The sequence below is a fragment of the Rana temporaria genome, chromosome 10 (assembly GCF_905171775.1).
Source record: "Rana temporaria chromosome 10, aRanTem1.1, whole genome shotgun sequence".
NCBI lineage: Eukaryota > Metazoa > Chordata > Amphibia > Anura > Ranidae > Rana > Rana temporaria.
This window is the reverse complement of record NC_053498.1, coordinates 24,973,704-24,998,635: the sequence shown is the minus strand read 5'-3', so window position 1 is coordinate 24,998,635 and position 24,932 is coordinate 24,973,704. Positions and strand designations below refer to the sequence as shown.

Below are 24,932 nucleotides of genomic sequence, written 5' to 3'. Positions count from 1 at the left end.
TGATCCCCCACTCAATAGTAATCCCCAACTCTGCTGATCCCCCACTCAATAGTAATCCTCAGCTCTCCTGATCCGCCACTCAATAGTAATCCCCAGCTCTGCTGATCCCCCACTCAATAGTAATCCCCAGCTCTGCTGATCCACCGCTCAGTAGTAAGCCCCAGCTCTGCTGATCCCCCACTCAATAGTAAACCCCAGCTCTGCTGATCAATAGTAATCCCCAGCTCTGCTTATCCCCCGCTCAGTAGTAAGCCCCAGCTCTGCTGATTCCCCACCCAATAGTAAGCCCCAGCTCTGCTGATTCCCCACCCAATAGTAATCCCCAGCTCTGCTGATCCCCCGCTCAGTAGTAAGCCCCAGCTTTGCTGATCCCCCGCTCAGTAGTAACCCCCCGCTCTGCTGTTCCCCCACCCAATAGTAATCCCAATCTCTGCTGTTCCTCACTCAATAGTAAACCCCAGCTCTGCTGATCCCCCACTCAGTAGTAACCCCCAGCTCTGTAGAGCGGACTACAGTCCCTTAGGTATGACTTACCTACAGCTGACCTCTTTGGGGTCAATCCAGATGGACATGTGTTTGGGCAGAGCAAGCTGTGAGCAGCGCAGGCCACTCCTGACACAGGCCTGTAATACAGAGTCATCCAAAAAGAGGTTTTTCTCGATCCTTACACACCTGAAATAACAAGAAAGGCACAGGATTAGCAGGCGCCGGTGGTAGTAAGGTTCTGGACAAGGTGTGCAGAGCCGTTCGGAAATACTTTGTTCCTGAGCCTTTCTGAGGTTTTCCGATTTTAGCCGAGCTGTCCTCGGCCCTTTTCGGATGTTTCTGAGGCTCTCCGGCGCCCCCCGCCTCTGGCCACATGCGGTATTGCATGCAATTGAAGTCAATGCAGAACTAATTATTTTCGTTTCCATTGACTTCAATGGAGAAGCGCGCATTGATATGCGAGTACTTTGGATTACGAGCATTCTCCTGGAACGGATTATGCTCATAATCCAAGGTTCCACTATAATTAATTTCATCAAGGTTCCCTAAAACCTGAAAATGTTTCCAAGGGTTCCAATAGGGTAAAAGGGTTGGGAAAGGCTGGTTCGGGAGGAGCATTGGTGGCCTCTACATTTCTCATGGAAATAGCTCATAATGGCGAGCAGGTGTGCCAACCCTGGAACTCAGCGTCGGGATGGTGAAAATGCCTTATAATGGCCAGAGCAGGTGTGCAGACCCAGAAACTCAGCACAGGGATGGTAGGAACTCCTCATAATGGCCAAAGCAGGTGTGTAGACCCGTGAACCGGGATGCCGGGATGCTGGAAATGGCTCATAATTGGGCAGAACAGGTGGCCGACCCTAAGAAGCAGTAGCAGAAATCTCACCAATGGAGGCTCCCGAGAAACAAGAGACTGTTAGATGGTTTAACTCTGCAAATTTTACCAAAATTTCCAACATCTGTTGTGCGTGGACTGACCTTTTAACATGACATTTTGTTGAATATTTCGGGAGGGTTTTTTTTTTTTTCAATGATTGTGCAAACATCAGACCAAAAAAGAGGAAGTAGACTGGAGGAAATAGGGAAGTATCTCTGTGAATGGGGATTCAGTGAAAAATACCCGTTGCTCTCTCTCGGTGCAATGATAATTTTGTATGTGTCACTTGTGTTTTCTCTTATACCTTCCAGAAATCCTGGACACCATTGCCCAAGAATATTGTATGCAATACGAGAATCAAGCAGCTTTCACATCAATTTTTGCTCTACTAGAAAATATTTAAAAGGAATGTACAGCCGGTTTGTATAATAGTCCCCGCTGGTCACGGTGTTTTTTTTGCCCTATGACATTGGCATGGGGCAGGTTCCGTTAAATTCAACCCTCCCCAGCATTATGAAGGCCCCTTCCCTTACCATTCAGCTGGAGCACTCAACCTATGCCTGCTATGCTCAACTTAAGTCACAAGGTGGCCCTTTTTATTCCCATGGACTGGGAATCAACAGGAATGAATGGGGGTGAGCAACTGTGGCGTAGCGGGGGGGGTGCGGAGGGCGCCGTGGCCCCGGGCGCAACATTTAGGGGGGCGAAATTACCCGCCAGTATGTGTCACAGTGGCTGCCTCCTCCTAAATGTACTTTCCTGTGTCGCTTGCTCTGGGCGCCATGTTCAGTCTCAGGCGCCCTGCGATTGGGCGTATGGGGTCATGTGCGGGGCAGAGCTGGCCTGTCCACGATTGTGGTAGATCCTGGAGTCCCGCATCCACCCATGGTCATTCCCTGTGATTGGGCGAAGGCAGGACTCCATGAGCAACCGCGATCGTTAACAGGCCAGCCCTGCCGCCGCACATGACCCCATACACCCAATCGCAGGGTGCCGGAGTCTGAACATGGTAAAGCGCGGGGGACACAAGAAATTGAAATTTTGAGCCACCGCTGTCTCTTCCTCCTTCTCTTCTCCGGACCGATGGATAACAAAGAGAAGGTGAGACTCCCTCGTGATCGTGAGTCGTGTTGCTGGCCCTGGGGGGTGGGGGGGTGGACATGGTCTGGGGAGATGGCACAGCCAGCCAGAGAGAGAGTATAAGAGCAGCTAGAGTCATGCAGTGTAGTGTGGTGGTCAGTATAGTAATACTGTAGGTAGGATAGTGTAGTGGTCAGTTTAGTGGACAGTATAGTGGTCAGTGTAGTGGATATTGTAATGGTCAGTGTAGTGTAGTGATCAGTATAGTGGTCAGTGTAGTGTAGTGGTCAGTATAGGAATCAGGTAGGTCAGTGTAGTGTGAAGTGTAGTTGTTGGTGTAGGAATCAGGCTGGTCAGTACTATTGTAGGAAGGGAAGGGACTCGGGGAGTGTAGTGGTCAGTGTAGTGGGGAGTGTAGTGGTCAGTGTAGTGTACAGTATAGTGGTCAGTGTAGTGAATATTGTAATGCTCAGTATAGTGTAGTGGATAGTGTAGTGTAGTGGTCAGTTTAGGAATCAGGTAGGTCAGTGTAGTGGATATTGTAATGATCAGTGTAGTGTAGTGGACATGGTAGTGTAGTGGTCAGTGTAGGAATCAGGCTGGTCAGTGCTATTGTAGGAAGGGAATGGTTTTGGGGAGTGTTGTGGTCAGTGTAGTGTAGTGGACAGTATAGTGGTCAGTGTACTGAATATTGCAATGGTCAGTGTAGTGGATATTGTAATGGTCAGTGTAGTGTAGTGGTCAGTAAAGGACTCGGGTAGGTCAGTGTAGTGTGAAGTGTAGTGGTTGGTGTAGGAATCAGGCTGGTCAGTACTATTGTAGGAAGGGAAGGGACTCGGGGAGTGTAGTGGTCAGTTTAGTGGACAGTATAGTGGTCAGTGTAGTGGATATTGTAATGGTCAGTGTAGTGTAGTGTAGTGGACAGTATAGTGGTCAGTAAAGGAATCAGGTAGGTCAGTAGTGTAGTGTGAAGTGTAGTGGTTGGTGTGGGAATCAGACTGGTCAGTACTATTGTAGGAAGGGACTCGGGGAGTGTAGTGGTCAGTGTAGTGTAGTGGACAGTATAGTGATCATTGTAGTGGTCAGTGTAGTGTAGTGGTCAGTATAGGAATCAGGTAGGTCAGTGTAGTGTGAAGTGTAGTGGTTGGTGTAGGAATCAGGCTGGTCAGTACTATTGTAGGAAGGGAAGGGACTCTGGAGTGTAGTGATCAGTGTAGTGGTCAGTATAGTGGATATTGTAGTGGTCAGTGTAGTGTAGTGGTCAGTATAGGAATCAGGTAGGTCAGTGTAGTGTAGTGATCAGGCTGGTCAGTACAATTGTAGGAAGGGAAGGGACAAGACTCAGGGAGTGCTAAAAGTCCGCAAGTTATGGGGGCGCAAATTACTTGCCTTGCCCTGGGCGCTGACAACCCACGCTACGCCACTGGTGGGCAGCACACATGCACAGGGAGTGCACTCATGTCTTGTATGGGGGACATTCAGTATCTTCGTCCCCAGCCTGTCCTCGGCCTGCCCCTTTAATTTTTTAAGATTTGGTTCTTTCATGGAGGCTCAGCCTAGGGAGGTCTTTCAACAATCTATGTACAGCCCCACCAGCCATGATCTGCCTGCGCTGCCTAGACAAGCACAGAGACCCATTGAGTGACTTACCTGTAGGCCTGTCCCTTCTGCGGGCTGTCCGGGTACCAATGCCCTTCGAATTTGTCGCACAGGATGGATGTCAAAGTCTCCGTAAACTTTTCCACTTGCTTGCTGTCCAGTTTTTGGTGACGATTGAGCAGCCTTACGATGTAAGACGCCCCAAGCTGAACCTCCTCGTGCATCTTCTCTGGTGATATCTATATCGCACTCCTGAAATAAAACATAAAGACCACATTAATGGGCATATCAAAACCTTATTTCTTCTCTGTGAATAGACAAGAACAGCAAATAAACAAAATGCCTCATTAATACAACGTAGCAGTAACTCACAAATGCAGGTCCCTAAAACAATATTCCCTTCTGTTAAAAAGAATACTTTAATGGGTCCTATATGTGCATTTTCTATGATCATCATCGCCATCTAGTGGCCATAATGTGGTATTTTCCCGAAACACTGCTATAAAGGAGAATATCACATTATGGACACTAGATGGAGCTAAAGATCACAGAAATTACACATATTAGACAGATTGTGAGGATTATTTGCAATTGCTTTGTAGATGCTGAGGCACACGCGCAGCTAATTGTATTATAAATAAATATAATTGCCATGTTTTTTAAAAAATAAAATACTTGTATGTATCCTTTGCAGCATCTCTAGTACTTGTACTAGCTGCATTGTACTGTATGGAAGATGTCAATAGGCTAATAACCAAGTAAGATTCAGGTACTTATACTAGCTCAGGGCTCGACAAATCCCGGTAGAAATAGGGTCCTGGCGACTTGGCTTGTGAGCTGGCGCCAACTGGTGGTGGCCGTTGGTATTACAAGTTAAGCATTACAAGTTAAACAGCAATTCTAATGTAATTTTTCACTATTTTCACTGCCATCTTCTTCCCTCTAATTAGAACCCCCAAACATTATATATATTTTTTATCCTAACACCCTAGAGAATAAAATGGCGATCATTGCAATACTTTCTGTCACGCCGTATTTGCGCAGCGGTCTTACAAGCGCACTTTTTTTGGGAAAAAATTACACTTTTTTTAATTAAAAAATAAGACAACAGTAAAGTTATCCCCATTTTTTTTAATATTATGAAAGATAATGTTACGCCAAGTAAATTCATACCCAACATGTCACGCTTCAAAATTGCGTCCGCTCGTGGAATGCCGACAAACTTTTACCCTTTAAAATCTTCATAGGAGACGTTAAAAAAAATCTACAGGTTGCATGTTTTGAGTTACAGAGGAGGACTACTAGGGCTAGAATTATTGCTCTCGCTCTACCAATCGCGGCGATACCTCACATGTGTGGTTTGAACACCGTTTACATATGCGGGCGCTGCTCGCGTATGTGTTCGCTTCTGCGCGCGAGCTTGTTGGGACGGGGCGCGTTTTCTGGCTCCTAACTTTTTTAGCTGGCTCCTAGATTCCAAGCAAATTTGTCAAACCCTGTACTAGCTGCATTTTATTGTATGGCGGATGTCAATTGGCTAATAACCAGGTAAGATTCAGGTATTTTTACTAGCTGCATTTTACTGTACAGAGGGTGACAAGAGGCTAACAACGATGTAAGATTCAGGTACTTGTACTAGCTGCATTGTACTGTATGAAAGATGTCAATAGGCTAATAAGCAAGTAAGATTCAGGTACTTGTACTAGCTGCATTTTATTGTATGGCGGAAGTCAATTGGCTAATAACTAGGGTTGTCCTGATACCGATACCAGTATCGTTATCGGGACCGATACCGAGTATTTGCGCGAGTACTCGTACTCGCGCAAATACTCCCGATACCAAAATAGAATACTTTTTTTTTTTTGTGACATCAAGCGGTGCATAGAGGCAGGGCCGGATTAACCGTGGGGCTGATGGAGCTGCAGCTCCAGGCCCCCATCATAATATAGGCCCAAACTTAATTCTCTCACCAGGGTCCGGCGGCCAACCGACGACCGCTATATAATAAATCCACACGTCCAGGCAGCTGCAGCCTGCATTATGATATAGGCCCAATTGACGCAGTGAACAACATTTAATCACGGGCCATGGGCCACGAGTCGCTGCTATGATTCACAGCAGAGCCGCGGCTATCCACAACAACACAGCCTCTTGTAGCGCGGGCGGTGCCAGTGCGCCGAGGCTGAGCGTGCTCCTCCCCTTCAGTACTGATGGCACATTGGATGGCACCGATAGGTGGCACTGGCATTGATTGAATGGCACTCATAAATGGATGGCACTGATAGGTGGCACTGGCATTGATTGGGTGGCACTGATGAGATGCACTAATAAGCTGCCTCCCTGCACTGATGCACTAATGATCTGCACTGATAGGTGGCACTGGCTAGCTGCACTTTTGGGCACTGGCACTGATGAGCTGCACCGATAGGTGGCACTGGCAGTGATCACTCCTTCAATGATATGTAGTTTTCCAGTACCGTATGCTAAAAAACAGCCCCACACCATGATGTACCAGTTCTTCATAATTCTAAAGAAAATATCCTTAGTCTGTATTGTGGTTTGAAAACGGTCACATGACATTTAAAAAAAGTATCGGTATTCAGTATCGGCGACTACTTGAAAAAAAGTATCGGTACTTGTACTCGGTCCTAAAAAAGTGGTATCGGGACAACCCTACTAATAACCATATACGATTCAGGTACTTGTACTAGCTGCATTTTACTGTACAGAGGGTGACAACAAACCAAGTCGAATTTAGGTACTTGTGCTAGCTGCATTTAAAAAAAAAAAGAATACACAACTGTAAAAATCGTTTTTTTTTTGTGTTTGTTTTTTCACTTCCGTCTAGAGTTCAGCTGTATGCTGCCACCACTTGGAGGACCAAGTCCAAAGCAATAAACACCGAGCGTCATTACTGACACATTGCCAGTTAGACATTTAATGACTAAACCACTTCCTGAAAAAAAAGCACAAAAGGTCTTTGAGTCGCAGCGCGCCCCAACCCAACTTCCTCCTGTGTGCAAAGCGACTCGTAGGTGTAAGAGGATGACGGACAGATCAGGTGATGACACCACGCCGTAACATCAGCGACAGCCTGCCATCTGTGACCCCATCCCCTACTTTCCTTTGCCGTCTGTTTCATCAGCTTAGCAGACAAAGAATTTACTGTGGATGAGTGGCCGGGAAGGAACACGCCATGTGCAGAGTCAGGAGAGGTCGGCTGCTGTGCGTGAAACAAGAACTGCCTGTGACGCAGCGAAGCAACTGCGTCTCGTACAAAAAAAAAAAAGGAACAAAAACAATTAAGGCCCCTTTCAGACGGACGGTTGTTTTGCCGAAGTAAAAAGCACTACCAATGTTTTGTGAAATTCAAGGCTCCAGGCACTGCGATTAGCTGCATTTGCACATTGCGATTACATGCTTTTACGTGCGTTTAATTGCGGCCGCGTTTAGCTGCGGTATTCATTTCCATAGCAACCCCTTTTATTTTTTGGGATTATGATGTGCTTCCTGTTCTTTTTTTTTTTCAACGCTGCTATCCGCAGTTGACAAAAAAAGACTGCGATTACCTGCGGTTATGTGCATATAGCTGCGCTACATCGCACCTGGACGCATTCAATTCTATTTTTTCTATTCGCACTAAACCGCATGCAACGAAATCGCACGTAAACGCTGTGTGTGAATGGGGCCATAGGAAAACATTGTGTGCTTTTAGCTGCGAAAGAAAAATAGAAAATCCACAGCTAAAAGCACCATTCAATCCATCCGTCTGAAAGGGGCCTTAGGGCTCATTCGCACCATACGCAGTCTAAGCGCATAGAAATTAATAAAATGTCATTTTGTGACATTTCAATAAAGTTAAAAACAAAACAAAAACACTTAAATCTGATGTCACAATGCATGGCACCATACGCAGTCTAAGCGCATAGACAAGCAAATGTGCCTTATGTCCTACTAGTTCAGTTCCTATAAAAAAAAATGGTGTGCTGCGGTGCATAGAAATGAACACACTTAACCCCTACAGCGCCCCCTCCTGGTTAACCCCTTCGCTGCCAGTGTAATTGTTACAGTAACCAGTGCATTTTTATAGCACTGCTCGCAGTAAAAATGACAATGGTCCCAAAATAGTGTCAAAAGTGTCTGATGTATCCGCCATAATGTCGCAATAAAAATCGCTGATCGCCGCCATTACTAGAAAAAAAAAATGATTAATAAAAATGCCATAAAACTATCCCCTATTTAGTAGACGCTATGGGCCAGATTTAGAGAAGAGATACGATGGCGTATCTCCTGATACACCGTCGTATCTCTGAGATATTGTCGTATCTATGCGCCTGATTCATAGAATCAGTTACGCATAGATAGCCCTAAGATCCGACAGGTGTAACTTGTGTTACACCGTCGGATCTTAGGCTGCAATTCTAGGCCGGCCGCTAGGTGGCGAGGCCATTGCGGTCGGCGTAGAATATGCAAATGACTAGTTACGGCGATTCACGAATGTCCGCGATGCCCGTCGATCTAAATGTACGTTGTTTCCGTAGCGATACCCTTCGTAAAGTTAAGGCTGCTTTCTAGGTGGTCTAAGCAATGTTAAGTATGGCCGTCGTTCCCGCGTTGAAATTTTAAATTTCACGTCGTTTGCGTAAGTCGTCCGCGAATGGTGCTGGACGCCATTTACGTTAACGTCAAACCAATGACGTCCTTGCGACGTCATTTAGCGCAATGCACGTCGGGTTAGTTGACGGACGGAGCATGCGCAGTACGCTCGGCGCGGGAACGTGCCCAATTTAAATGGTGCCCGCCCCACTTGAATTAGGTGGGCTTGCGCCGAGCGGATTTATGTTACACCGCCGCAAGTTTACAGGTAAGTGCTTTGTGAATCAGGCACTTACGCTGTAAACCTGCGGCGGTGTAACGTAAATGGGATGCATTACGCCGCCGCTGCGCAACGTAATTCTTTCTGAATCTGGCCCTATAAATTTTGCACAAACCAATCAATAAACGCTTATTGCGATTTTTTTTTTACCAAAAATAGGTAAAAGAATACGTATCGGCCTAAACTGAGGAAAAACATATTTTTTAATATATTTTTTGGGGATATTTATTATAGTAAAAAAAATAGATTTTTTTTCAAAATTGTCGCTCTATTTTTGTTTATAGCGCAAAAAATAAAAACCACAGAGGTGATCAAATACCGCCAAAAGAAAGCTCTATTTGTGGGAAAAAAAGGACGCCAATTTTGTTTGGGAGCCACGTGGCACGACCGCGCAATTGTCAGTTAAAGCGACGCAGTGGCGAATCGCAAAAAGTGGCCTGGTCTTTAAGCTGCGAAATGGTCCGGGGCATAAGTGGTTAAAGGGTTAGTCCATGCAAATCTGGTCTTTTGGCAAATGGTGAAGAACAGACAGCTGAGCAGTTAGCTGGGTGAGGGGGACACGTCACGGTTCTATGAAGGCGACATAAACCACGAGAGAGAATTCTCACCGCCAGAGTTTCCAAAAATATTAAAAGCTGCCCAGTAACTCCTCCCACCCATCACTCCATCAAGATAACCTTCGAAATGTTTAAATACGACTTATAGTCACAGCTTCCTTCCTGTGTATGTTCTACACACTGCCCCACATTTTCTTATATAGACCTTGGTTCTTTCTGCTGAAGGTTTGGAGGTTTTAGTGGCTTTCTCCACTTTTGATGTTTATTGCTGTGTAATAAACACTTTAGCCAACCCCCACTTCAACAACTTCCTTCTCGTCCTGAGGTGTACGCTTATCAAACATTAATAATTTATCTCATTTCAGTTCTCAGAGAAAAATCTTCTCCTCTGGCACCCTGTTTATGAAGCGGAGAACATTTGTTCTCAGAAGGAGATGAGAAGTTTTTCCTCTGAGAACACCTGAGATCTGAGTAGAAGGGGGAGGGGCTGCCTGTGATCTCCTCATACACCTGTGTGATTACAGAGCAGCTGAGTTTTACAAGTGAAACCAAAGTTAACCACTTCCATACCGGGCACTTACGTACCTTCCTGCCCAAGCCAATTTTCAGCTTTCAGCACTGTCGCACTTTGAATGACAATTGCGCGGTCATGCTACATTGTACCCAAACAAAATTGGCGTCCTTTTTTACCCACAAATAGAGCTTTCTTTTGGTGGTATTTGATCACCTCTGCGATTTTTTTTTTGCGCAACAACTAAAAAAAGACCGAAAATTATGAAAAAAAAATATTTTTTATTTTTTTCTGTAATTTTTTTGTAAATAAGTAAGTTTTCTCTTTCAATTATGGGCACTGATATGGTGGCACTGATGGGCACAGATGAGATGGCACTGATGGACATCGACGAGGTAGTACTGACGGGCACAGATGAGGTGGCACTGATTGGCGGCGCTGGTATGCGGCACTGATGGGCACACATAGGCGGCACTCATGGGCACACATAGTTGGCACTGATGGGCAGCACAGATGGGCACTCATGGGCGGAACAGATGGGCACTGTGGGGTGGCACAGATGGGCACTGTGGGGTGGCACTGATGGGCACTGTGGGGCGGCACTGATGGACACTGTGGGGCGGCACTGATTTACTTGTTGCCAGTCAGTGCCCATTTGTGGGCACTGATTGGCATCTTTTTTTTTTTGCATCCTTTTTTTTTTTCCCAGACTTTTTTTTTCTCAATTTTTTTTGTTTTGCCCTTCCCTGGTGGGCATCCCTGGTGGTCCATGTGGCGATCCGAGGGGGGGCTGCGCTGATAAACAATCAGCGCGAACCCCCCCTGTCAGGAGAGCCGCCGATCGGCTATCCTCTACTCGCGTCTGTCAGACGCGAGTGAGGAAGAGCCATCGACGGCTCTTCCTGTTTACACCGTGATCAGCCGTGGTTGGACACGGCTGATCACGTGGTAAAGAGTCTCCGTGAGAGACTCTTTACCGAGATCGGTGTTGCGGGGTGTCAGACTGACACCCCGCAACAACGATCGCCGCGATGCGCGCCCCCGGGGGCGCGCAGCGGCTAAGAATCCTGAGGACGTCATATGACGTCCGGTCAGGATTCTACAACCACTTTGCCGCCGTCAATCTGTCATTGGCGGGCGGCAAGTGGTTAAAAACGCTGTGTTATTACATGAAAATAATAAGCGCTTTTTTAACTCAGTTTTTTTACACACATTTTGGCACATTGTTTAAATGTGTGTTTTTAATTGCTAATTTTGGCATTTTTTTTAACATGGCATATTTTTTTAACACACATCTGCCCGTTTTTTTATTGTGCATTTTTTTTAAACACACATTTTGGTCCTTTAGCACACATTTTGGCACAGGTTTTTTTAAGATGCATTTTGGTACGGTTTGTAATGCACACTTTGGCGCTTTTTTTAGCATATAGTTTGACACCTTAACGTGCATTTTTATTTGCTTTTTATGCGTATTTTGGCAAACCACACATTTTCTAGCCACTTTTGGGATGCCATTAACAATTAATGACACCGCAAGCATATCATGCATTTTGCATGTGTTTCTGGAACGCACTCCAAAACGCAGGTAAAGAAATGAGCCAAAATCCATGTTAAAAAAAGCATCAAAATGTACATTTTGGGCATGGAGCATTGTGCATTTTTTCAATGCGCATTTTGGCAAGTTGCTAGAGTATTCGTCAAATGACAAAATGTGTGGCAAAATGCATGTTTGCTAACTGCATTTGGGGTGCCATTAAAGCGGGGGTTCACCCTATCAACGCAAAAAAAAAATTTGTTTTTTCTTTTACCATAAAATCAGGCATTGTAGCGCGAGCTACAGTATGCCTGTCCCGATTTTTTTACCCCCGTACTCACCTTGTACTCGTACATCGAAGATACCGGGGAATGGGCGTGCCTATGGAGACGGAGGATGATTGACGGCCGGCTCTGGCGCGTCACGCTTCTCCGGAAATAGCCGAAATAGGCTTGGCTCTTCACGGCGCCTGCGCATAGCCTGTGCGCAGGCGCCGTGAAGAGCCGAGACCTACTCCGGCTGTCTTCGGGGAGAGTGACGTGCCAGGGCCGGCCGTCAATCATCCTCCCTCTCCATAGGCACGCCCATTCCCCGCGGGAGCCGAAATCTACAATGTACGATTACAAGGTGAGTCCGGGGTTAAAAAAATCGGGACAGGCATACTGTAGCTCGCGCTACAATGCCTGTCTCGATGGTAAAATCAAGTCAGTGAGGGTGAACTACCGCTTTAACAATGAATTTTAGAGCAATTTGGAATTGTGGAAAGAATTGCACAATTCTGCCAACAATTCTGCATTGCTCAGATGTGAATGGGTCCTAAAAGAAATACATTATAACTATACTGTGTATGTGTGTGTGTAATACATATATATATATATATATATATATATATATATATATATATCACCTATATACATAAATAAACATATATAGTTATTATTTATATCAATGGTTGCTGGAGAATCTTGGAGGAGATATTTTACAGAGATAGCCAGTGAGATCCTCAGATCTCACCTTCATAAACTGGTCATCTGTGTAAAAGTGAATGACAGAAGGGTGTGTCTTGTGATGAGAAGTGAAGAATATTCTCCACTCCTCATCTCGGCTTCATAAACTGGCACACCTGAGAGATCAGCCGTGATCATCAGGATCTCAGCTCTTCTCTGTTTGATAAACGTGTTTAAGGTGAGCTTAAAGTTATTAAATATTTATTTTAGAAATGTGTAAACTGAATAATGTTTCAATAAACTTTTGGAAAATAAATACATTGACCTTAAAGCGGAGGTTCACCCCTAAATTACACTTTTCCCCCTTAGATGGATGCTCGTTTTGTCTAGGGGAATGCGCTAGTTGTGTTTAAATATGAGCCGTACTTACCGTTTACGCGATGCATCTTCTCCGCCACTTCCGGGTATGGGCTGCGGGACTGGGCGTTCCTTCTTGATTGACAGTCTTCCGAGAGGCTTCCGACGGTCGCATCCATCGCGTCACGATTTTCCGAAAGAAGCCGAACGTCGGTGCGCAGGCGCAGTATAGAGCCACACCAACGTTTGGCTTCTTTCGGCTACGAGTGACGCGATGGATGCGACCGTCGGAAGCCTCTCGGAAGACTGTCAATCAAGAAGGAACGCCCGCTCCCGAAGACCCATACCCGGAAGCGACGGAGACGATGCATCTCGAAAACGGGTAAGTACGGATCATATTTTAAAACAACTAGCCGATTCCCCTAGACAAAACGAGCATCCATCTAAGGGGAAAAGAGAAAAAAAATCACAAATGGGTGAACTCCCGCTTTAAGGTGAGCTTAAAGTTAATAAATATTTATTTTAGAAATGTGTAAACTGAATAATGTTTCAATAAACTTTTGGAAAATAAATACATTGACCTTAAACTTAATAAGTTGACCTTAAAGTGTATATCTAATGTAGAGTTGAGCTTAGGATGGGCTCAACTCACCTGGCCATATTTGGTAAATGACCGTGTCCAAATACGGCCAAGTGATTTCGGCCCAACCCTTCCTAAATGTAGGCCAAAATGTCTTCTGCTACATGCCTTTGGTAAAACCCAAATTTTAATCGTGATCAAGATACTGAACCATACAGACACTATATTAGTAATGGCGGTGATAAGCTACTTGTAGCGTGACTGTGACAGTGTGGCAGACAAGCTGGTGCTAACTGACAATGGCTGGAAGGGATACTGACACTGACGTTGCTAGTGAGACTAACACAATGATCAGTGATAATACTGTACACTAGTGGTGCAACGGATCGTCATTGATCCATGATTCGAATGGGTCACTATGTTCGGATCGGCACACCACGTGATCCGTGGATTGAGCTCCGCTGCCTTGGCCATAGGAAAGGCCACGGCTTCGGCCTTGCTCCGAAGTGGCGGCCATCTTGGTACACCCGGCGGAGGCCTAGGTGAGCTCCCTAGCAGACAAACGTATATACAGTGGGGGAGATGTGGATATTACAGTGTGGGGGGGGGAGATGTGGATATTACAGTGGGGGGGAGGGAGATGTGGATATTACAGTGGGGGGGGGAGATGTGGATATTACAGTGTGGGGGGGGTGGATATTACAGTGGGGGAGATGTGGATATTAGTAATATCCACATTTCCCCACTGTAATATGCACATTTTCCCCCACTATAATGTCCACATCTCCCCCCCCCCCCCACTGTAATATCCACATCTCCCCCTGGCTTTGATCAGCTGTTCTTTATGGTAACCCAGAAGCGATGACATGACATCACTTCCAGGTTAACCTGGATGTCAACTGCGCCATTTAAAAAAAAATGGAAAGCATTCCAAAACACTGATTTTGGTGTTTTGAATGCTTATAAAGGGCAGGGGAGGGAATTGGAATCGTATAGACCCCAGATCTCTACATAAAGAGTACCTGTCACATGCCTATTTCTGTCAAAGAATAATTACAATCCTTGTGACTGCAATAAAAGTGATAAAAATTAAAGAAACCATGTAATTTTTTTTATTTAAAATAAAAAAATGTTAAGTGCCTCCCGTCCCCCGGTGCTAGCACGCAAAAGCGATCGCTCGCGTTGGTCCCCGCACGCATGCACGTATACAGCAATCGTGCCACACATGTGAGGTATCTCCATGAACGTCAGATCATGGGCAGTAATTCAAGCACCAGACCTCCTCTGTACATCTAAAGTGGTAACCTGTAAAGGCTTTTAAAGCGTCGATATAGATAGCAAAATGTACGCAGTTTGTCGCCGATGCACGGATGTGCGCAATTTAAATCATTACATCTAAGGTATCTATTTACTCATAGTAACATCATCTTTTATATTTAAAAGAAATTGGGTTATGTGTTGTGCCTTTTGCATTAAAATGCAAAAAAGTGTATTTTTCTTCCCCAAATAAAAATGTGTTCGAAAAGCCGCTGCGCAAATACCATGCGATATAAAAAATTGCAACACCCGCCAATTTATTCTATAGGGCCTCTGCTTTAAAAAAATATATAACGTTTCGGGGGTTCTAGCTAATTTTCTAGCAAAATCTTTTTTTATATACATGTAAACAAAAAGTAAAAAAAAAAAGGCCTGGAGGTCAAGAGGTTACCGTATTTTCCGTCGTATAAGACGACTTTTTGCATCTAAAATCTTGCCCCAAAAGTCGGAGGTCATCTTATACGCCGGGTACCTGTCTGTCAGACGGCGGCTATCCATTATTCAAAAGCCGCTCCTCATCCTCTGACTGTTCCGTGATAGGCGGAACACTGAACAGAGGCTCTGCTGGGAAAATTAGTGTTCCGCCTATCACGGAACAGTCTGAGGAGGAGGCGTGGCTTTTGAATAATGGATGGCCGCCATCTGACATGCTCTGCAAATAGGAGAAGGTAGAGAGATCGTCGAGGCAGGGAATGGAATGGTACAGTGAGGTCGGCCATGGCACAGTGAGGCATGTAATAATTGCACAGTGAGGCATGTAATAATGGCACAGTGAGGCATGTAATAATGGCACATAGAGGCCTCGTACAGACGACCGGATCTATCCGCTGGGATTGATCCGCGGATCAGTTCCAGCGGACAAATCCGGTCGTCTGTACGGCTTAGCGGATATTTTTCCGCTGAGATTCGTCCAGCCGATCGATTTCAAGCGGATATAAATTTCTTAGCATGCCAAGAAATCTATCCGCTTGAATCGTGTCCAGCGGATTGATCCGGTCGTCTGTACAGACTCACCGGATCAATCCGTCCGCTCCCATCCCTCGCATGTGTCGTAATGATTCGACGCATGCGTGGAAGTAGTTACCTTCCAGCGTCGCGCACGTCGCTGCGTCATCGTCGCGGCACGTCACCGTGGATGTATTCCGCGTGGATTTCGATCTGATGGCGTGTACAGCCATCAGATCCAAATCTGCCAGAGGGGCCTTAGGCATGTGTAATGGCACAGTGAGGCATGTAATAATGGCACAGTGAGGCATGTGTAATGGCACAGTGAGGCATGTAATAATGGCACAGTGAGGCATGTAATAGTGAGGCATGTAATAATGGCACGGTGAGGCATGTAATAATGGCACAGTGAGGCATGTGTAATGGCACAGTGAGGCATGTAATAATGGCACAGTGAGGCATGTATAATGGCACAGTGATGCATGTAATAATGGCACAGTGATGCATGTAATAATGGCACAGTGAGGCATGTATAATGGCACAGTGAGGCATGTATAATGGCACAGTGAGGCATGTAATAATGGCACAGTGAAGCAAGTATAATGGCAGTGAGGCATGTATAAAATGGCACAGTGAGGCATGTATATGGCACAGTGAGGCATGTAATAATGGCACAGTGAGGCATGTGTAATGGCACAGTGAGGCATGTGTAATGGCACAGTGAGGCATGTAATAATGGCAGTGAGGCATGTAATAATGGCACAGTGAGGCATGTATAATGGCACAGTGAGGCATGTAATAATGGCACAGTGAGGCATGTATAATGGCACAGTGAGGCATGTATAATGGCACAGTGAGGCATGTAATAATGGTACAGTGAGGCATGTAATAATGGCACAGTGAGGCATGTATTATGACACAGTGAGGCATGTATTATGACACAGTGAGGCATGTAATAATGGTACAGTGAGGCATGTAATAATGGCACAGTGAGGCATGTATTATGGCACAGTGAGGCATGAATAATGGCACAGTGAGGCATGTATAATGGCACAGTGAGGCATGTATAATGGCACAGTGAGGGGTCGTCTTATACAGTGAGTATATCCCAAAACCAACATTTTAGCTGGAAAATTAGGGGGTCGGCTTATACGCCAGCAAATACGGTATATAAGGCAACAAAGAGATTCTTCAAATATCTTTTTGATCCGCCGTTGATGTAAAGTATGAGAGACGTTTATAGCATGTTCCTCGTGCTTGCTGGGGCATTACTGTTATGAAAATGGTGCAATCAACAGTAACAAGGAAATTGTAAAAGTGGAGACGGGTTTATCTTGTTCTGGAAGAAAAGTGTCACAGGAAGTCTGAATCAAACCGGTTTCTCAGTAAACATTGTGCCTCACTGAGCATCTGACGGGAGGCCATTTCACAAGAGCGTGCCAGGGCGGCTGAAACGTATACAAACAATAGACATCATCTCCGGTTGTGTAAAGAAGGAACCTTGTGATCCCAAAAGAACTGGTAGTTCTTATTTTTGTGCCAACGCGTTCTCACAAAGATCTTCCAGAATGCTGGAAAACTTCCAGTTGACCCTCGTGCCCATTATTATGATGTAAACCACAAATGTTGTAAACTATTCCGGAGTCAGTGGCACCTGTAGTGTGATTGGCCGGACTGACTGGTAGGATCAGTGGTCAGCGGATCTCACCACCTTCTCCGCCCGCTGCGTAGACTCATCGCCTTCATCCCGGAAGAGGACACAGCGGTAGTAGTTGGAATAATCATCAATTCCCGACTCGACTACTCAAACTCCCTCTACCTCAAATACCAAATTTTGCGTCTACAAGTTGTCCGGAACACAGCAGCCAGACTGGTAACAGGAAAAAAAAACTGTTTTTTTTAATCAAATCAGATCAAATCAAATGAATCAGTCATTTTGAATCGTGATTGAATCAATCACGATTAGAATCGATTTTTTTTTTATATGGACACCGCACCGGTCATGAGGAGCTGCGGGCAGCAGTTTTTAGGTGAGGCCACGGACTAGGCCGAAGCCACGGCCTCGCCTAAAAACTCCTGCCCGCAGCACCTCAGGACTGGTGCGGTGTCAGCGCCGGTTCTAGTGGAAAAAAAAAATGATTTGCTAAAAAATCTGAATTGATTTGACCTCTCAACTAGATTCTAGATTCAAATCGGTATTTTCCCCAGCCCTAGAGGAGAGGAAAGCCGATAAGCGTGTTTTCTCAGTGGCGACATCTGCAATGATAATCAGTGCCCCGATTATCAGTGCAGCCCCATTAGTGATGCCAATCAGTACCCATCAGTGCTGCCTTTCAGCGCCCATCAGTGATGCCTGTTATTGCCCATCAGTGCCCATTAGTGATGCCTGTTATTGCCCACCAGTGTCTCCTCATCGGTGCCACTTTATTTTAAGTGTATGTTGTGTGTGTACTCGAGAGAGGAGCCGGACTGCAGGAGTTGGGAGTAGGCAGGCCTCCCCCAGAGGCAATCTGCCACCTTTCTCCATGCCCCGGTGGCAATGGCGGGTGTGTGAGGGGGTCCTCCCGCCCTACCTTTCAGTGCCCATCAGTGCCACCTATAAGTGTTGCATATCAGTGTCCATCAGTGCTGCATATTAGTTCCTCCTCATCAGTACTAATTGGTGCCGCCCATCAGTGCCACATATTAGTTCCTCCTCATCAGTGCCCAATAGTGCCTCCCATCAGTGCCACCTATTAGTGCTGCATATTAGTTCCTCCTCATCAGTGCCCAATAGTGCCGCCCATCAGTGCCACTTATCAGTGCCCATAAGTGCTGCATATTAGTTTCCCATCAGTGCCCATTGTTGCCGCCTCATCAGCGCATATCAGTGAAGAAGAAAAATTACTTATTTACAAAATGTTATTACAGAAACTAAAAATATATATATATTTGTTGTTGTTTTTTTTTTTTTTGGTATGTTTTCATTTTTTTAGCAAAATATAAAAAAAACTGTGGTTATTAAATTCCACCGAAAGAAAGCTCAATTTGTGTGGAAATAAATTATAAAAAATGTCATATGGGTACAGTGTTGCATGACCGCGCAATCGTCATTCAAAGTGCGACAGCGCTGAAAGCGTAAAATTGGCCTGGGCAGGAGGGGAGTAAAAGTGTCCAGTATAGAAGTGGTTAAAAAACTGGTATCTGGGCACCCCTAAGCGTCTATGGCACAGATCACATGACCTGCTGCCATAGGTTTCCAATGGTGTCTCCAGTAGATATCACATAACTGACCAATGGGGATCTTAGGAGCCTTCTGTTAAAGCATATCTATAGAAAAACATAATATTTTGGGGATTTAAAGTGGGGAAGATTTGGAACCTGTCAGGATTTTCTTGCTGTGTGTGTCCCCATTGAGAAGATGTTCCTGCACATCCTGTCCCAGAGATACTACAGGAAGTGGAAAGCCCACATCTGAAAGTTGGCACCAGAACAGGTGTCCCAATGGATGATTTCCCAACCAAACAGTTGGGATTCCTTCTCACTTTTTACGCTATTGGCAATGGTCCTAGGACAAGTAGCGAGGTTAGATCGCCCCGATAGGGACATGGAGAGCAATATAAAACTGGCAAAAGGTTATAACCCATGTATACGAATTCTAGAAAAACAAGTTTTCGTTGGAAGTAACTTTATGGCTTTAAAGGAGCAAGCGATAGCAGGTTCTGGTTGGAATACAGGTCCTCTTTACTTCCATACCGCGCCTATTCTGGCACTTCTCTCCTTCATGTAAAAGTCATTATTTTTTTACAAGAAAATTACCATATTTATCGGCGTATATCGCGCACTTTTTTTGCCCTGAAAATCAGGGCAAAATCGTGGGTGCGCGATATACGCCGATACCCGCTTTCCGCGCCGTGTTAGAATGCCTACGCCGATATAAACCGAGCGCAGTACACTCGGGTACATTCGGCCAGGCTCGGCTTCGCTCGTAGTCACGCTCTGTGAAGTTTATGCGTGAGAAGCCGAGCCTGGCCAAATATACCCGAGTGTACTGCGCTCTGTATACGTCGGCGGAGGCTTCAAACTTAGCGCGGGAAGCGGGGATTCGACATGAAGACAGCGCGGGAGAACACCACCGAGGCCGTAGACGGACGCCGGACCGGACGAGGCCGTCGATGGATGCCGGGCAAGACACCAAAACTATAAGTAGTAAAATGTAATACATTTTTTTTTTACAGGATTTTAGGGTCACAATTAGGGGTGCGCACTATACGCCGGAGCGCACAATACCCCAATAAATACGGTACTCAGAACCCCCAAACATTATATATATATATTTTTTTTAGTAGACACCCTAGGGAATAAAGTGGCGGTCATTGCAACTTTTTATCTTGCATGGCATTTGCGCAATAATTTTTTTACAGGTTACCAGTTTAGAGTAACAGTGGAGGTTTTGTGCTAGAATTATTGCTCTCGGTCTAACACACGCGGCGATACCTCACATGTGTGGTTTGAACAGCGTTTACATATGTGGGCGGGACTTACGTGCGCGTTTGCTTCTGGGCGCGAGCTACTGGGGACAGGGGAGTTTTCATTTTTATATATATATATGTATATTACTTAATTTTTTTTTTTATTCTTGCACTTTTTTTTACATATTGTTTACATATTTCTTTTTTTTTTTTTATCACTTTTATTCCTATTACAAGCAATGTAAACATCCCTTGTAATAGGAATAGTGTGTGACACGTCCTCTTTAAAGTGGAGTTCCACCCTGAAAAAAATTTTTTACTCCAAAAAACAAAATAATATTTTTTTTTTACTTACCCTAAATAGCTGTTGCTATGTAGAAGTCCCGAATCTGCCTCTTCATCCTCCGCGGTGGATCCTTTTCCTCCTCCAACACTCGGTTTCTTCTTGTGAATGGGGCGCGCTGCATTCTGGGAACTGTGTGTATCCCAGAAAGCAGCCGGCCCATTCACAAAGCGTCGCGCTGCTCACGCATGCACAGTAGGGAAACGGGCAGTGAAGCCGCATCGGCTTCACTGCCTGTTTCCCTTACTGTGGATGGGGGCGCCTGGGGCTGCCAGGATCGAGGATCGGCCTCGGCGGGGGCCCACATCGCTGGCGACTAGGACAGGTAAGTGTCTTTATTAAAAGTCAGTGGGGCAGATTCAGGTACCTGCACGCCTAGTTACGGTGGCGCAGCGTATTGTATTTACGCTACGCCGACGCAACTTACAGGAGCAAGTGCAGTATTCACAAAGCACTTGCTCCATAAGTTGCGGCGGCGTAGCGTAAATGTGGCCGGCGTAAGCCTGCGTAATTCAAATGTGGAAGGGGGGGCGTGTTTTATGCTAATGTGTTATGACCTGACGTGATTGACGTGTTTTACGAACGGCGCATGCGCGTCCGTGTACATATCCCAGTGTGCATTGCTCTCAAGTACGCGGCAACGACGTATTGGTTTCGACGTGAACGTAAATTACGTCCAGCCCTATTCGCGAACGACTTACGCAAACAACGTAAAAAATTTAAATTTCGAAGCGGGAACGACGTCCAAACTTAACATTGGCTGCGCCTCCTAATAGCAGGAGCAACTTTACGCCGAAAAAGCCTTACGCAAACGACGTAAAAAACTACCGCCGGGCGCACGTACGTTTGTGAATCGGCGTAACTAGGTCATTTGCATATTCTACCCCGAAAACAACGGGAGCGCCCCTAGCGGTCAACGTAATATTGCGGCAGAGGAAGCCTATTTTTTTAGCGTATCTGCCTTTGAGAATCGGCGTAACGATACGCCGGCGCAGATTTCAAATTACGGCGGCGTATCTGGAGATATGCCGCCGTAAAAGCTACCTGAATCTGCCCCAGTAGCTACAGTGTTAGTAGCTGCTGACTTTTATTCTTTATTTTCTCATGCTTTCAGCCGCGATTGCGGCTTTGTTTACTTGCGGGTACCCGGGCGTGACGTCATAACATCGCGCCCGGGCCTCCGACGTTCATAGAGATGACTGGAAATCTCTATGCTCTTCGTTCAACGGCGGCCGATTCGTTCTCCGGGCCTCCGATGGCACGGGAGAGCCTGGAGAAGCACCGGGGGGGATGTCCCCTCTCGCCGCCTGTAAGAACGATCAACGCTGAAGTCCAGGACGTCATATGACGTCCTACGGTACGGAAGTGGTTAATGATAAACGCACCAGCGCAGCAAGTATCGTATGTTGTGTACATTTAGTATGCAATTTCTCACTGACCTGCAGAACTTTCACTAGACGTGTTTACAACTTGAAGGAAATAACATGAAGTTCAGCTGAGCCGGTTATGTAAATGAGGTCTTATGAGGGCGAATACCAGGAAATCTATCCGTACATCGGTTCCTTGAAATGAACTGAGCTTGGCACAGAAACACGACATCTAGAAGACAACTTGTCTGGGACTTCCCAGAGCTACCGTCCGATGGCCTTCGAAATTCCCTAAACATTCGCCATTCCTCAGCTGTATAGTCAAAGTATTGGCAGAAAACTGGTGCCTATTCGTATAGGAGGGATACGAATTCCGAACTTGGTATGCATACACACGGCAGGACTTTGTCAGCCAACAAACACGAACGTAGTGACGTAATAGACGTACTACGTGTTTTTTCTGCTCTTTACCGCCATCCTTTGGGTAACTTCTGCTATTGTCTGATCTGAGCGCGCTGTGATCACAGACCCGAGTAAGGGTGCCAGTCCTGGCCCCTTACCACATGATCAGCTGTCAGCCAATGACAGCTGATCACGTGATGTAAACAAAAGCCGGTAATCGGTTTTTTTTCCTCCTCACGATGACAGTGTGAGGAGAGAAAAAAAAAAGCCGATCACCGGCTTATGTGAAAGGGACAGGGGCGGACTGACCATTGAGGCACTCGGGCACTGCCCGAGGGCCCCATGCCACTAGGGGGCCCCATCAGGGTTGCCAGGCTCAGTAAAACCAGGGACAGTATGTAAAAATCTGTGTTTTTTTTTACATCTGTCCCTGATATGTCTGAAACCAACATGCTTTTGATGTGAAAATCCCAAGATTTTAGCTGCCCCGCCTCTGCACTGCCTCCTGGCGTGGTGACCATCTGTAAGCCCGGGGGCCCCATAATCTTCTATTGCCCGGGGGCCCCATAATCTTCTATTGCCCGGGGGCCCCATAATCTTCTATTGCCCGGGGGCCCCATGAGTTGTCAGTCCGTCCCTGGAAAGGGACATCGATCCCGAAGAGGAAGGAGGCACATCTGCCTCATCTGTGCCATCAGTACCCCCTGCCAGTGACCACCAGTGCCACCTATCAATGCCCATGAGTGCCACCTATCAATGCCCACCAGTGCCTCATAGCAGTGCTGCCTATCAGTGCCCATTACTGCCACCCATCAGTGCCCATCACTGCCACCGATCAATGCCACATTAATGAAACATAGCATAGCAACATAGCAGTGCTGCCTATCAGTGCCCATTACTGCCACCCATCAGTGCCCATCACTGCCACCCATCAATGCCACATTAATGAAACTTCTCAGTGCCCACCAGTGCCACCTATCAATGCCCTTCAGTGCCACCTCTCAGTGCCCACCAGTGCCCACCAGTGCCGCAATATCAGTGCCCATCAGTACATCCCATCAGTGCAGCCTCATCAGCGTACATCAATGAAGGAGAAAAATTACCCGTTTGCAAAATGTTATAACAAAATATAAAAAAATATATATATATATTTTTTAAATTCAGTATTTTTTATTTTTTTAACAAAAAATAAAAACTGCAGAGATGATCAAATACCACCAAAAGAAATCTCTATTTGTGGGAAAAAAATGACAAAAAATTCATTTGGGTACAGTGTTGTATGAACGCGCAATTGTCATTTAAAATGCGTCAGGGCTGAAAGCTGAAAATTGGTCTGGGCAGGAGGGGGGTTTTAGTGCCCGGTAAGCAAGTGGTTAAAGGAGGTTGTAAAATCAGATTGCAATGTGTATGGTTAGCCTTAGAGCAAGGAGGAAGCACTAAATTGAATAACCTTTTTACGCACGCACACCACGCCCGTATGTTGACCGTCTCCAGGTGTAAGGATTACAGGTAAATCCCTCGCCATTGCTCGGGATCAGTGAATTGCCGTTATTAAGTATCCAGGCGAGACCGAAAACACACAGAACAGTTGTTTCTACAAAACCAACTTTTTCTGCCAGACAATGGATCCATAGCGTCACATGTCAGCGCACGGCCTTGTGGCATCAGCCTAAACCAGTGATGGCGAACCTTGGCACCCCAGAACTACATTTCCCATGATGCTCATGCACTCTGCAGTGTAGGTGAGCATCATGGGAAATGTAGTTCCAAAACACCTGGGGGTGCCAAGGTTCGCCATCACTGGCCTAAACCATGCCTTGCCATGGAAGTCAGAAATAGTTTTTTATTATGGCACACGATCATACAAATTAGCCAAGAGAAAGTTTTGTCTGGTAGCAGCGTTGGCCTGTATCATCCAATTTTATGATGCCCACACACACTTATGCCAATTCAACTACCTTTTCAGTACCATAGATACCCAGTGGGTTAAAATAGCCTACCACCAACATTTTGGACCAGATGGTAAAATGATCTAAAAGGTTTGTGATTGGCCGCCATAACCTTGGTTGCAACTAAGTCTCAGTATCAGCAGGCATCCGCCGCACTGTTCGCACATAATGTCAGAGGCGCAGTGGCGGCAGAGGACTGTGTCTGTGTCCCGGCTCCCGAATGAATGGAAGCAAGAAAACATTCCTTGATGGGCACTGGTTAGGCTGCATTGTTGGGCACTGGTAGGCTGCATTTGATGGGCACTGGTAGGCTGCATTTGATGGGCACTGGTAGGCTGCATTTGATGGGCACTGGTAGGCTGCATTTGATGGGCACTGGTAGGCTGCATTGTTGGGCACTGGTAGGCTGCATTTGATGGGCACTGGTAGGCTGCATTGATGGGCACTGGTAGGCTGCATTTCATGGGCACTGGTTAGATTGCATTTAATGTGCACTGGTGAGGCTGCATTTGATGGGCACTGGTAGGCTGCATTGTTGGGCACTGGTAGGCTGCATTTGATGGGCACTGGTAGGCTGCATTTGATGGGTACTGGTAGGCTGCATTTGATGGGCACTGGTAGGCTGCATTTGATGGGTACTGGTGAGGCTGCATTTGATGGGCGCTGGTAGGCTGCATTTGATGGGCGCTGGTAGGCTGCATTGTTGGGCGCTGGTAGGCTGCATTTGATGGGCACTTATAAGGCTGCATTTGAT

General features: G+C 46.0%; 1 protein-coding gene across 1 annotated transcript in view; it reads right to left on the bottom strand.

Moving 5' to 3' along the window:
• The window catches only part of LOC120916454 (protein BTG3-like), a 36,258-nt gene that overhangs the window by 7,909 nt on the left and 3,417 nt on the right, over positions 1-24,932 (bottom strand). Inside the window, exons 2-3 of the mRNA XM_040327428.1 lie at positions 4,094-4,294; positions 535-672 (exon numbers count right to left, since the gene is read on the bottom strand). Coding sequence (XP_040183362.1) covers positions 535-672; positions 4,094-4,266 — 311 coding nt within the window. The 5' untranslated portion in view covers positions 4,267-4,294. The remainder of the gene's footprint in view (positions 1-534; positions 673-4,093; positions 4,295-24,932) is intronic.